At 32.9% G+C, this 12,741-nt stretch overlaps 2 protein-coding genes and 1 pseudogene across 2 annotated transcripts; all 3 read left to right on the top strand.

Moving 5' to 3' along the window:
• Nucleotides 1-769: 769 nt before the first annotated feature.
• LOC111400189 (probable leucine-rich repeat receptor-like protein kinase At1g35710) lies at nucleotides 770-1,372 on the top strand. Its single transcript, XM_023027614.1, has one exon. It carries the CDS (start codon nucleotides 770-772, stop codon nucleotides 1,370-1,372), a length of 603 nt encoding a protein of 200 aa, XP_022883382.1.
• A 75-nt stretch (nucleotides 1,373-1,447) lies between these two features.
• LOC111400188 (probable leucine-rich repeat receptor-like protein kinase At1g35710) lies at nucleotides 1,448-1,804 on the top strand. The gene has a single exon (XM_023027613.1). The coding sequence runs from the start codon at nucleotides 1,448-1,450 to the stop codon at nucleotides 1,802-1,804; it is 357 nt and encodes a 118-aa protein (XP_022883381.1).
• A 1,952-nt stretch (nucleotides 1,805-3,756) lies between these two features.
• Nucleotides 3,757-4,560, top strand: LOC111400186 (annotated as a pseudogene).
• Nucleotides 4,561-12,741: the final 8,181 nt, after the last annotated feature.

Genomic DNA, 12,741 nt, shown 5'->3' with positions numbered 1-12,741 from the left:
AAGAAAAAGAAAAAGTGAGATCACATATATAGACAAAAACTTTAATGGATGGTTCACCTCGTTAAATATTTACACAACATTTAATTATGTATTAAAATTAAATTAAATGAAAAAGTTAGAGTGAGAAAAACAATCAAATTCATGAAATCAATAACTTATTTTTGGCCTAGGCTATTTTTAAATTTTTTTTCCTGACCTTTATTTTCATATAGCAATATTTACATATTATTGAATTTGTAATTCTGAAACTAAGTGATCAATTTTACAGCTATGTAACTAGATCTTTTTTTTTCCTCTCTATAATATGTAATTTGTATAGATAATTATCAATAAAAGTTTATTTTTCTCTTTTTTCCCTCAACTTTGTCTGATATAATTTGTATCCAAGATATGAAAATTTCAATATATGTGTTCTTTATGCAACAATGCATTAATTAAAACCCATAAATATATATTTTGTAGAAGATTCATATAAGTATTTTCCACAAATTATTACCACAAGTTTTTCGTTAATAGTACACTATGATTTTAGTAATATTTATTTGGTCAAGGTCGTCTTAACAGGATACTGCAATCTAAGTTAATTACCAACAATTATTGATAATGAAGAATGATATTTACTTTGAAAGACAAATCTTGACTTATGAAGTCTTTAGCACGTTAAAAATCTTAAAGTTCCTGACCCCCCCCCCCCCAAATAATAATAATTATGAGTCTAAAAATTAAACTTTCATAGCATGATAATTTGTCCAGAAATCCTAGTACAACCATGCTAAAGTACTATAGTTTCGCACTCTTCTTCTTCTTTATTTTTATTGAACCTACTGCTTCTGCTTCTTTTGCTGAAGCCAATGCTTTGTTGAAATGGAAAGCTAGTTTTATAAATCATAACAACACGATACTAAAATCGTGGAATCTTGAAACTAAGAATTCCACCAATTTTTCTAGCCATCCAAAAGCAAGTTCTAGTCCATGCAATTGGTTTGGAGTTTCTTGCATCAATGGAAGTGTCAATAGGCTGAACCTCACAAATGCAAGCATTCAAGCCTTCTTCTATGAGTTCCCGTTCTCATCTTTCCCAAATCTTGCTTATATAGATCTCTCACTCAACCACCTCTTTGGTCCACCTCAAATTGGTAAATTCTCCAAACTTGTCTATCTTGGTTTATCTACCAATCAGCTTACAGGAACTATCCCAGCACGAATAGGAAAGCTCTCCAAACTCAACTATCTCGATTTATCAACCAATCATCTCACGGGTCAAATTCCAACTTCCTTGAGCAGATTAACTAGTTTAAGAACTCTGGATCTCACTAGTAATAAACTTTCTGGTCCCATTCCTCCCGAGTTGGGAAATTTGACATCGCTTTAGGACTTAGGACTGAGCACAAACCATCGCACTGGTCAAATTCCAACTTCATTGAGTAGATTAACTAGTTTAAGAACTATGTATCTCTATATTAATAATCTTTCTAGTCCAGTTCCTCCTGAGTTGGGGAAGTTAACATCGCTCCAGGATTTGGAATTGAGCATGAATCATCTCACGAGTCAAATTCTATCATCGTTGAGCAAACTTACTAGTTTAAGAACTTTGTATCTCACTAGTAATAAACTTTCTGGTCCCATTCCTCCTGAGTTGGGAAATTTGACATCGCTCCAAGACCTAGGAGTAAGCACAAACCATCTCATAGGTCAAATTCCAGCTTCGTTGAGTAGATTAACTGGTTTAAGAACTCTATATCTCCATACTAATCATATTTCTGGTACCATTCCTCCTGAATTGGGGAAGTTGACATCGTTCTAAGACTTGGAATTGACATGAATCATCTCACACGTCAAATTCCATCTTTGTTGAGCGGATTAACTAGTTTAAGAACTCTATATCTCCATACTAATCAATTGTCTGGTCCCATTCCTCCTGAGTTGGGGAAGTTGACATCGCTCCAGGACTTGGAATTGAGCACGAATCATCTCACTGGTCAAATTCCATCTTCGTTGAGTGGATTAACTAGTTTAAGAACTCTATATCAAGATACTAATCAACTTTCTGGTCCCATTCCTCATGAGTTGGGGAAGTAGACATCGCTCCAGGACTTGGAATTGAGCATGAATCATCTAACGGATCAAACTCCATCTTTGTTGAGTGGATTAACTAGTTTAAGAACTATGTATCTACATATTAATAAACTTTTTGGTCCCATTCCTCCTGAGTTGGGGAAATTGACATCGCTCCAGGACTTGGAATTGAGCATGAATCAGCTCACGGGTCAAATTCCAACTTCATTGAGTGGACTAACTAGTTTAAGAATTCGGTATCTCCATACTAATCAACTTTCTGGTCCCATTCCTCGTGAGTTGGGGAAGTTGACATCACTTCAGAAGTTTGGATTGGGTAATAATTATCTCACAGGTCAAATCTTGGTTTAATTCGGGAACCTTAACCATTTAAAACTTTTTAGTCTATCTGAAAACCAACTCTCTGATTCCATTCCAAGTGAACTAGGGAAATTGAAGAAACTGGTCAATGTGTCTATGTTCTCTAATCGTTTTTCGGGTAATTTGCCAGACTTATGTGGTGGAAGAATATTAGAAATATTTATTGTGAGCTCCAATAGATTTTCAGGTACAATCCATGAAAGCTTGAGAAAATGCTCGAGTTTAGTTAGACTCCGGTTTGATCACAACCAACTTTTTGGAAATATTTTCGAAGAATTTAGTATATATCCAAATTTGATCTTCATGGACATAAGTAGCAATAATTTCTATGGTGAACTCTCGAACGTCTAGGGTCATGACAAACAACTACAAGCTCTAAAAATTGCAAAGAATAACCTTACAGGGAGCATTCCCCTAGAATTTGGAAGTTTAAGTCAACTGCAAGTGATCTTTCTTCAAACAAGTTGCATGGAGAGATCTCGAAGGAAATTGGAAGGTTAAGTTTACTTCTAAATCTATATTTAGAGGATAACCAACTTTCTGGAGGTATACCTAAAGAATTGGGATCGCTTTCATAGCTAGAAAACCTTGACCTTTCTAGAAACAGACTAATAGGTCAGATATCGGGAAATTTAGCGAACTCTGAGTAGTTGCATTACTTGAATTTGAGCTTCAACTATTTAAGCCAAAGAATCCCTCATCAGCTTGGTAAGTTAATCCATTTGTCCGAGTTGGATATGAGTAATAATCTACTCACCGGAGAAATACCATCTCAACTATGAGTTTTGACAAGCCTGGAACTAATAAACCTCTCCCACAATCACCTCTTAGGACTTATTCCTAAGAGTTTTGAAGAAATTCCAAGCTCGGTGGACATTGATATATCTTCTATTTAGTTGGAGGATCCAGTTCCTAGCGACAGAGCCTTTCAAAATGTCTCTATAGAACAACTACAAGGGAACTAGGGTGTGGCAATATTGCAGGATTACAACCATGTAAAACCGTTCCCGATTAAAAACAAGAATATGTGGAATGAGCACAGGCCCATTTTGACAATTGCAACCTCTCTTCTTTGTGCTTTACTTCTATATGCATTCATCGAGATCCTCATCCTGTATAAATGCAGAAGGAAGAATCCAATGAAGGTAGATGATGATTTGCTCACCATACTCAATGGAAACTCAGGTATAAAGACATCTAAGAGGCCACAAATGGATTTGATCCAGCATTTTGTATTGGAGAGGGAGGATGTGGAAAGGTTTACAAGGCAGAACTTTCATCAAAAAAGACAATAGAAGGGAAAAAAATTTATCATCTGAAATGGTTACAGTAGCAGTTAAAAGACTTCATTTATCTTCTCAAATGGCAAACTTTGAAGCTTTCCTGAGTGAAATATGAGTAATGACAGAAATTAGGCACCGAAACATTGTGAAACTTTACGGCTTTTGCTCAAATGATCAAAACTCACTTTTGGTCTATGAATACCTCGATAGAGGTAGTTTGGCAAAAACTCTAAGCGTGGATGAAGAAGCCAAGAAATTGGATTGGCCTAAAAGGGTTAATATCCTGAAGGGCGTGGCTCATGCTTTGTCTTACATGCATCATAGTTGTTCTCCTCCAATTGTTCATCGAGACATATCCAGCAACAACATTTTGCTTGATTCATAGTACGAGGCTCATGTTTCAGATTTTGGCACTGCTTAGTTTTTTATATGCAATTCATCGAATTTCAGCTCTCTTGCAGGCACATATGGTTATTTTGCTCCAGGTAATATTTCTTTTTCTTAATTTCATTCACGGAATATATATACATGATTTTGATTGTATTCTTTCCCTATTTTTTGGGCAGAACTTGTATTCACAATGAAGGTTACGAAAAAGTGTGACGTGTATAGCTTTGAAGTGTTAGCATTGGAAGTGATCAAAGGAAAGCATCCAGCTGAATACATTCAATACATAACAACTCCATCAAATGGAGATTTACGGATGGAAGATTTGTTGGATCGACACATTCTTTATCCCACTCGAGAAGAAGAGGTGATTTTGATGTTTGTTGTTAAACTTGCAATTGAATGCATGAACTCCAATCCACAACATCGACAAACTATGGCACAATGTTTCTGATATGCTAGTACACTAACCATCTTCTCATGTGTGATGTCTGGATAAGTAAAGAAATGAATTGTTTTTATGTATTTTGTACATTTCACACAATACTACTAGTCAGGATTTTCTTTACAAAGAAGTTTTCTTCTTGTTTTAACTTAGGTTTGCTATGTTGTTGTTTCGCAAGATTGGCTTACAAGTTCATATGAAATTGTGAATTCTTGAAACTCAAGTATATCTTCTACTCTTTGTAATTTGACATTTAGCTACTGATAAAATCAAATAATAATATAGCAACGTAAAATAGCTGGTAAAATGTAATAGTTTATATAAATATTTTTTTATATTATAACTAACACAAATTAAATTAAAATGGTAACTAAATAAATAAATTGAATTTATAAAACTTTCTCAAAACTTTTGTTTTAACACAAATATCCTAATAATGGGTGGCGTTGACGTAGAGGATTGGGAAATCGAAGCTGGGACCTATTCCCCATCAACTTATCTTTATTTTTATGTCCTTAAAACTTGTATTGTAATTAAAAATCCATACCCTTCCTTGAATCTTGTTTTTGACATTTTAGTTTCTAAATTTAATTTATATTTTAAAACATGGCCCTGTGTCAACTCTTATTTTTAATTGTTTTCTGTTTTTAATTTAAATCACAGTAAAATAAATAAGATAGGTAGAAAATAATAAATTAGTGAAATGAGAAAATTGGAGCAGAACATGAAGATATTTTAATACTTATTGCATCTTTTGAAAGTCCCTAGCAAACCATGCCACCCGGCACTGAGCCATTCCTAGCAACGTACTCTTAGAGCAAGCGGCATGACAAGAACAAGTGCGGTAAAATTAGGTTTTCAACAAGTTTATAAACATCATCTATGTTCAAAAATTACAAAAGCCTTTCTTATTTCAAGTTTTAAATCCCAATCGTTTTCAATAAATACACAAACCTCCCTTATTTCAAGTTCGAGTCACACATACCTACCCCTATAAAGTTTATTAGATTGTCGAATAACACAAACCACCCTTAAAATATTATTAAAGTTAAAGTTTGAATTCATTGGATTCTTGAAAGTAAACTAACTCAAAGCTTTTCCATTTGCTGGTGATTTGCGGTTTCTCATACTATCCCCTATAACTATCTCAGTGTGTTGCGTGTATGTGTGTACCTTTAATGGGGTTTTGAAATAAAGAAAAATTGTTTAGATACTAATTCTGTATTTACATAGATTTGACCTACCTTATGCAATAGTGAGATATTGAGCTTTCTTCTATCTATTCGTATAGAGTTTATTATCTTAACAATAGTGTCTCTACACATGGTGAATTAAAATTTTGGGGATAAAATAGAATATTCGTAAGCCTTGAAAATACTATAAGGTGCTCGAAAATGGTCGAAATATTCAAATATGAGGATCACTATGATGTATACAAGAAAATATAGCTTTCCCGACCAATTTTCCCCAACCAACCAAATTCTAGTCGATGAAAACTCTCTTATAATGACCAATAGAATTACTTGGTCGGCAAAATCTTTACCGACCCAATAAAATTAGTCAATAATAGTCTTTTGTCGGCCAAATTGTTTTCCCACTAACGTATAATTAGTCGGTGAAACAATATTTACTGACCAAAATGTAGGCGAAAATAATACATATTTTTCTACTGAGATTAAAAATAGTCAGCCAAAATAAGATTTATTTCATCAACTTTACGTACGGGTAAATATTTACATTGTCTACCTCAAGTTCAAGACGATAAATCAACAAATCAAAGGATAATCAAACAGATCAACAACAATCACGAACAACCAGGGAAAATGAAAATAAAAAATACTTTTAATTATTTTAAATTACTCAGAAATGAAGATTTCGAAGAAAAAAAATTCAATCTTCGCCATTGCAAACATAGATCTGATACAAGATGATGAAAATAAAAACATATCCAGAGTGATAATAACTGAAGCATTAAATCAAAATATAAAACAATGCAAAATTCATTAAATTAAATGGAGCATTAAAACTAGAATACAGGGAGAAAGAGACGGCCAGATTTATATTGTACTTCCATGAGAGAGAGAGAACTTACTCCTGGTTAAATAGGCCTTCTAGGTTTTTTTTCAAAAAAAATCCTTCTCTCAGTGCCTTGAAGTTTTCTATCCATTTTCAAGCGTAGCCGTCGTTTTCTCTCCATTTCCAAGTGCTGTCATTCTTTCTCCATTTCCAATCTTAAAGTAAGTTTTTTAGTTTTTCCATTTTCTTCTTTTTGTGCTCTCATTTACCCCACACTCACATCTGGATTTTGGAAATTTTGTGTTATATGTTTGGTTTACTTGGTAGAAAAAGGAGAGGTTTGATTTTTATATTTTTTATTATGTAGGGTTTTTAATTTTTCTCAATTTTTTATTTTATTTTATTACTACATATATTTTAATGTCCAACCCCAATTCCTGAGTTTTCTCACTATGTAGATTTTTGATTTTTCACTTTCCTTGTTCATTTTGTATTTCTTGAAACTTATTTGTGCTAATTTATGCTTCAGGTGGTATTGGTGCTTCTTATCTTAGAAATCAACATTTGGTGTAAGTTTCTTTCTATAGCATTTTTATCAGTTTGGTTAATTTGTATTATCTTTTTCTTTTTGAGTTGTTCTCTATGGGCACTGGTTATCATTGTTTAAAAATTCTTTTTGAGATTCCTTTTTGTGCTTTTCCTTATCATGGATACTCTGCCTCATTTAGATGAGACACAGACTCAAATTGAGTACACTGTAGCCATTAGTCAAAAAATTCTACATATAGGTTTTTACATGTTAATAGCTACTTGTCAACATCATATGGGAGTGACAAGTAATGTTGTATGTGACTTAAGGTTGGGAGGATTTTCTAGACTGCAAATTACATTATATTGAGGATTTGTTTTAGATGCTCTGATTTTAATCAGAGTGGACGGGGGAAGACTAATTTAGATGGGGGATAGGAAACATGTCTTAATTGTGGGCTTATTGTTACTACTTCATGTAATGGACGGAAATAATTTTGTACTATATTTTGAGTTTTTTTAGATGTAAGAATGGATTCTTAGACTTTTGTGGGAGCCTATAAACTATTGTTTACTTTGTCATTCCTATAAGCTATTGTTTACTTAGTCATTCCTCCAATACCATAGATGATTCTTTGAAAAACAAGAGAATCACATCAAGACTTATCTAAAATGTTTTCATCTCCGAGCCCTATCTTATTAGAAAAACAAAAGAATCACATTTGGTAAGAAATAATTATTGTTCTGTTAATTTCAATGTTCATCTAAGAAATAGTGAGGGGTTATTCAAAAATTTACTACAAAGTCTTCTTATATTTCTTTATCCTAATATACTGAAAAATCTTGTTATTTATTATTCGTCCCTCTATCAATTTCGTAACATGATATTGAAACAAAATATTTCTGAGGCTTATGCAATCTCTGGTATCCTGCTAATAAAATATGATTCAAAATTTGAGTACATGCATTTTGTGAATGGAGCTGTCATCATTCCCTTGGTTAAGCTTTTATCGCTCTTTGTGCCTCAGGCTCGATAATAGGAAAAAACAACTGACTAGCAGAACAGTAACCAAATGTTACAGACCGGAAATTTAGTTGTTGATTTTGACATAACCTTTTTACAGACTAGAAATGTAGTGGCAAGTAGTTGCTGAAAAGTAATCTTTTCAGCAACAATTTATTTGTTTGACACAAATCCATGATTGGTACAACATGCTCAAATCTAATTTTATGCGTATTGAATTTTTTTACTATCAACAGCACAGGTTATTATACCACATCCCCGAAGACCTCTAAATGATCTTGTCACACAGGTGATCACTCAACCTAGCATGCAGCCTTCATCTACCATCCAGTCTGCACAAGCCACTTGCCAATAGAGACATGTAGTTCTATAATTGTTATTTAATTCTTACTTCAACTATTTTTGTTATTGACATATATTGTTTTAACACTTGTAGCATTCCCAATCGAGCGTAAGCGACGTGGTCGTACTCATGGCTTAGGCACATCCCGGATAGTCAAGGCCACTCATAGGAAGCTAGAAATCATGTATGAAGATAGCGATGGATGGCAAACTGGTCCTAATGCTAGTCGATTCGTATCTAAAATAGGATCTAGTTTGAGAATATTTGTTCCTCTCCAAAAGATCTTTTGGAAAGATGTGATTGAATTTGAAAAATTCCCTATTTATGACAAAGTAGAGGTAACATTATTGTTTAACTTGTTTTGTTTCTTTCCTGGTAGAACTTGTACGCATCTTTTTGTTTCTTTAAACATGTCAATGCTGAAGTAAGGAACAAAGTTAATTACAAGTTAGTATACCAGGTATCAAAATGAAAGGTTCTCCAAATGATTAGAAGTCAATAACTTAATTTAAAATATTGGATGTTTATATGTTCATTGACATGTTTGCATATCTTGGATGATTTGAATTGCTGGCCTTTTGATTTTGGTTGCTTCAAGTAGCAACTTCATATTATTTATATTTGTGTGAATTTTGTGCTCGTCATTGTATTTTCAATCATGGTATGCAACTCTCAAAGAGTTCGTGGAAAAAATCAATGGCAACTTCCTTTAAGGAGTTTCGATATGAGCTGCACACGATGAACAAGAAGTTTCTAGACCAACCAATGGCTAATAGGAAAGCTAATAAACCTAAAGAAATCTGACATCAGGTTGATTGGGATTATTTGTGTGACAATTGGGAAAGTAAGCGGTTTCAGGAGCATTTATATATAGTATAACTTCCATTTATGTTCATTGGTTAACTTATTTAGTTCATTGACTCTTTTTGTTCTGTTAATTGGACATTACTGAAAAGACCCAAGGTAGCAGCTGACAATAGATCCTGACAAGAATTTACCCATTTTTCTAGTTCTAGATCATTTATTCAATGTCAGGCTATGAAGAAATATATTTATCTCTATTAGGAAACAATTTCATTTCATTTCAATTTTATTCTTATTTCTTCTAGTAGGATAATGGAACTGGATGAGAAGATAGAATTCAGCTATGGAAGAACACACATTACAAGAATACAAAAGGCTGGATCCATCCTGTGGTTGAGGAGAAATAGGTAATAAACAAATACTATAAGTCTTTAAGTTTATTATTACTTAATGGAATAAATATATTACTACCTTATTTATGTTAATACTTTTCAATTATCATGTAGAAAGAGATGGTAGACAAACAAACAACACAACAGGCACAAGTGTGAAAGGAAAGTGAGAGCCAAGGAGTACATCTCACAGCCAATGACACTGCGACTCGGGTCCTTAGAACTACTTCTTGCTACTATAGGGGTTTGGACAGGGGTCCAAGATTCAAGATGCTACACCTCTTGCAAACACAACGAGAGAATGATGAGCTTCGTCAAGTCATGCATAATTTGCAGAGACAAAATCAGTGTATTCTCGTTGTGTTTTCACAAGCATCAATTTGCTATTCTGTTGTCGTATTTGGTTGTGAGATATATATTTTTTTCAATTTTGATTTTTGTTTGTTATTTCTCTATTATATTATATTCTATTATAATTTTAATGAAAATCTTAAAATGATGGGAAAATAAAACCGATAAAAATCCATTTTATTTTGTTTGCACTGGGAAATTAATAGTTTTTTTTTCAGAAATCGTAACCAAATTAACTGATATGGATATGGTTACTGAAAAACAAACTGTTGACTCAATTGTCAAGTCACGTTGCGACTCTACACAGTAGCTAAGAGTGGGAAAAGTAAACCAAAGGGAAATTCAGCAACAACTAAGATATGGATGGATACAATATAGTCCATGTTCAAAAAAGCATCCTATGTAAACAAAAAAAAAATGCGGCCCAAGTCCTGGCTCTAAATCCAAAACCACATCATCTCTACTTGACAAAGGTACAGAGCATTTCAATTTCAAATATTATTCTGTCTATCTCATTGACTTTCTGGACTCTACTTCTTATCAATAGAACTAATATTTTCTTGTTCCAATTAACCGTATGATAAAATTCATATTGATTTTATTTTTATAATTTGAAACTCAATTTTGTTTTTTATATAATAGACATTGGTTAATAAATATTTGTCAATGTGAAGAAAATAGATGTTTTACCCATACCCTCGATGGATTATAAATATCACATTACTTATAAGCAATTCTAATACAAGTAGTATCACTCAAATTTTGAGGATTTTGGGTCATAGAATATTCATCTTGAAAAGAAATTATCTACATGATAAAAATTGTATCACAAACACTAAGGGCTATAGCTTAGTTAGTAGATTACCTCGTTTACACGTGCGCATATATACAAAATGCATCTTAGTGAGAAATCTATGTTGTTTGAGAAAATTTCACAAGCATACGGGATCGTTAACAAGTAATACGTAGTATGTGTACAATCAAATGATCTAGTAATTCTAAACCAAGTGACGGAATATAAATCAAGACGAGCACGAAATGTCAAACAATTAACAGTAAGCAAAATCCTCTTGGAGGACAACCGGATGTGGCCAGCTAACTTTCAAACAAGTTGGCAGCTGAAATTTAATGCATCATGCTAGATAAAACAGGCTGCCTTGAAGACCTTGACAAGCAGGTTGCCTTCACAGCTGGACAAATCAGGCGTTACTGTTACCATAATTCAAGCTGCAAGATAGGCAAACTGCTTGAAACATTAATATGTAATTAAGCACATGGCAAGTTTGGACAATTTCATCCGATTACTTTAAACAATTTTATTTATTTATTATTTTTTTGACAAAAAATTGTCACGACGTCATTCAAATATCACTTGCAATGCATTCTGAATTAAATTGTAATTCTATGTCTGAGAGAAAAATTAGAATGCTTATCACGTGATAAAATGTCAATAACAATTTGCTGTCACGTGTGTCAAAACAAATAAATACTATTCTCTATTATCTCATCGATACTATGGAATGAGTCATATCTATATTTATTACTATTTGTACAAAATAGAGTTACATAATAGTTTACCACAGATGATGTGTCAAAAAATAGTGGGAAATCTTTTAATTTTTTATTTGATTAAAGAAATTATAACCCAATCATATGTTATCATGTCATATATATGTAAACCTTTATGTACATGTAGCACAATCGATAAAGTATTGTGAAAGTGTGAAAAGTATTTTATAAAAAAAATATTACGTATCGAAATTGTACCAATCAATCACGTGTGTGTGTAATAAATAATATATATTATTTCAATAATAATTAATTGGCACAAATAACCAAAAAAAAAAAAAAATTAAAAAGAAAAACCTCTCCTCCAAATCTGATTTCCAACCTATTAACCTAGTAGGAATGTTTAGTGTGGCAAGCCGACGGCTCGGTCATGCTCAATGTGAACCGTGAGTGTAAGCGTGGGCATAGATGCGAAGCAGCTATTTTCTAGTTCAAGTAAAGGGCCGCTCATCTACTATCACGAGTAGGCTTGTGCCAGTGTGAATAAAATTGTATATTCAGTAAAATTAAAAAAATTGCACGAGTCGGTCAAGGGAAACTCTGCTCGCCTCATTTATCACCCTATATGATACAGACTAAAATTGAAGTTTTTAAAAATTGTACCATAGTTCTTCAACTATTATCAATGCTTAGGGGCCATTTGAGCCTCATTATTTGTAGATTATAATAAGATGAATAATATTTTTTTTGAAAAATGAGTGGTTGAAAAGTTTTTGATTTACGTGCAATATTATTTTATTGAAGACTATATGGTTAAAAATAGAAGAGAGAAAATTTTAGTTTAATGTAATGAGAAATAATGGGGCTTAAACGGGGGCTTAATTTGCAATCCGAGGTTTCAACAACTGCTATAAGGTTTCAAATTTGTTTGAGAGTGTAACTTTTTTCTCTTGTAATGTTCTTGTAAGTATGAGTTCTTTCTAAGCCCACTTCGCCTTTAATAAGATATCGGTTTAACAATGACATCATCATCTTGCAAGCCTCAGTTTCATTTATTTGTAAAGAAGATTTGAATGTAAATATGGATTGGATTGACTAGTACTTGTAGGAAAAATGATTTATAAACTGTGAAATAAGTAAACTTTGAGCTCAAATTTTTGAGAGACTCATAATACGAAATTAACGAGACCAAGCATATTCAAGTTTTACATCGTGAGAGGACT

Source organism: Olea europaea, chromosome 10, assembly GCF_002742605.1.
Source record: "Olea europaea var. sylvestris chromosome 10, O_europaea_v1, whole genome shotgun sequence".
NCBI classification, from domain to species: domain Eukaryota; kingdom Viridiplantae; phylum Streptophyta; class Magnoliopsida; order Lamiales; family Oleaceae; genus Olea; species Olea europaea.
Note: the sequence above shows the minus strand (reverse complement) of the source record. Positions and strands in the feature narration are given on the sequence as shown.

Bases quoted from the DNA above. Each gene is read 5' to 3' on its own strand.
- LOC111400188 (XM_023027613.1), top strand. From the start codon at position 1,448: ATGTATCTCTATATTAATAATCTTTCTAGTCCAGTTCCTCCTGAGTTG.
- LOC111400189 (XM_023027614.1), top strand. From the start codon at position 770: ATGCTAAAGTACTATAGTTTCGCACTCTTCTTCTTCTTTATTTTTATT.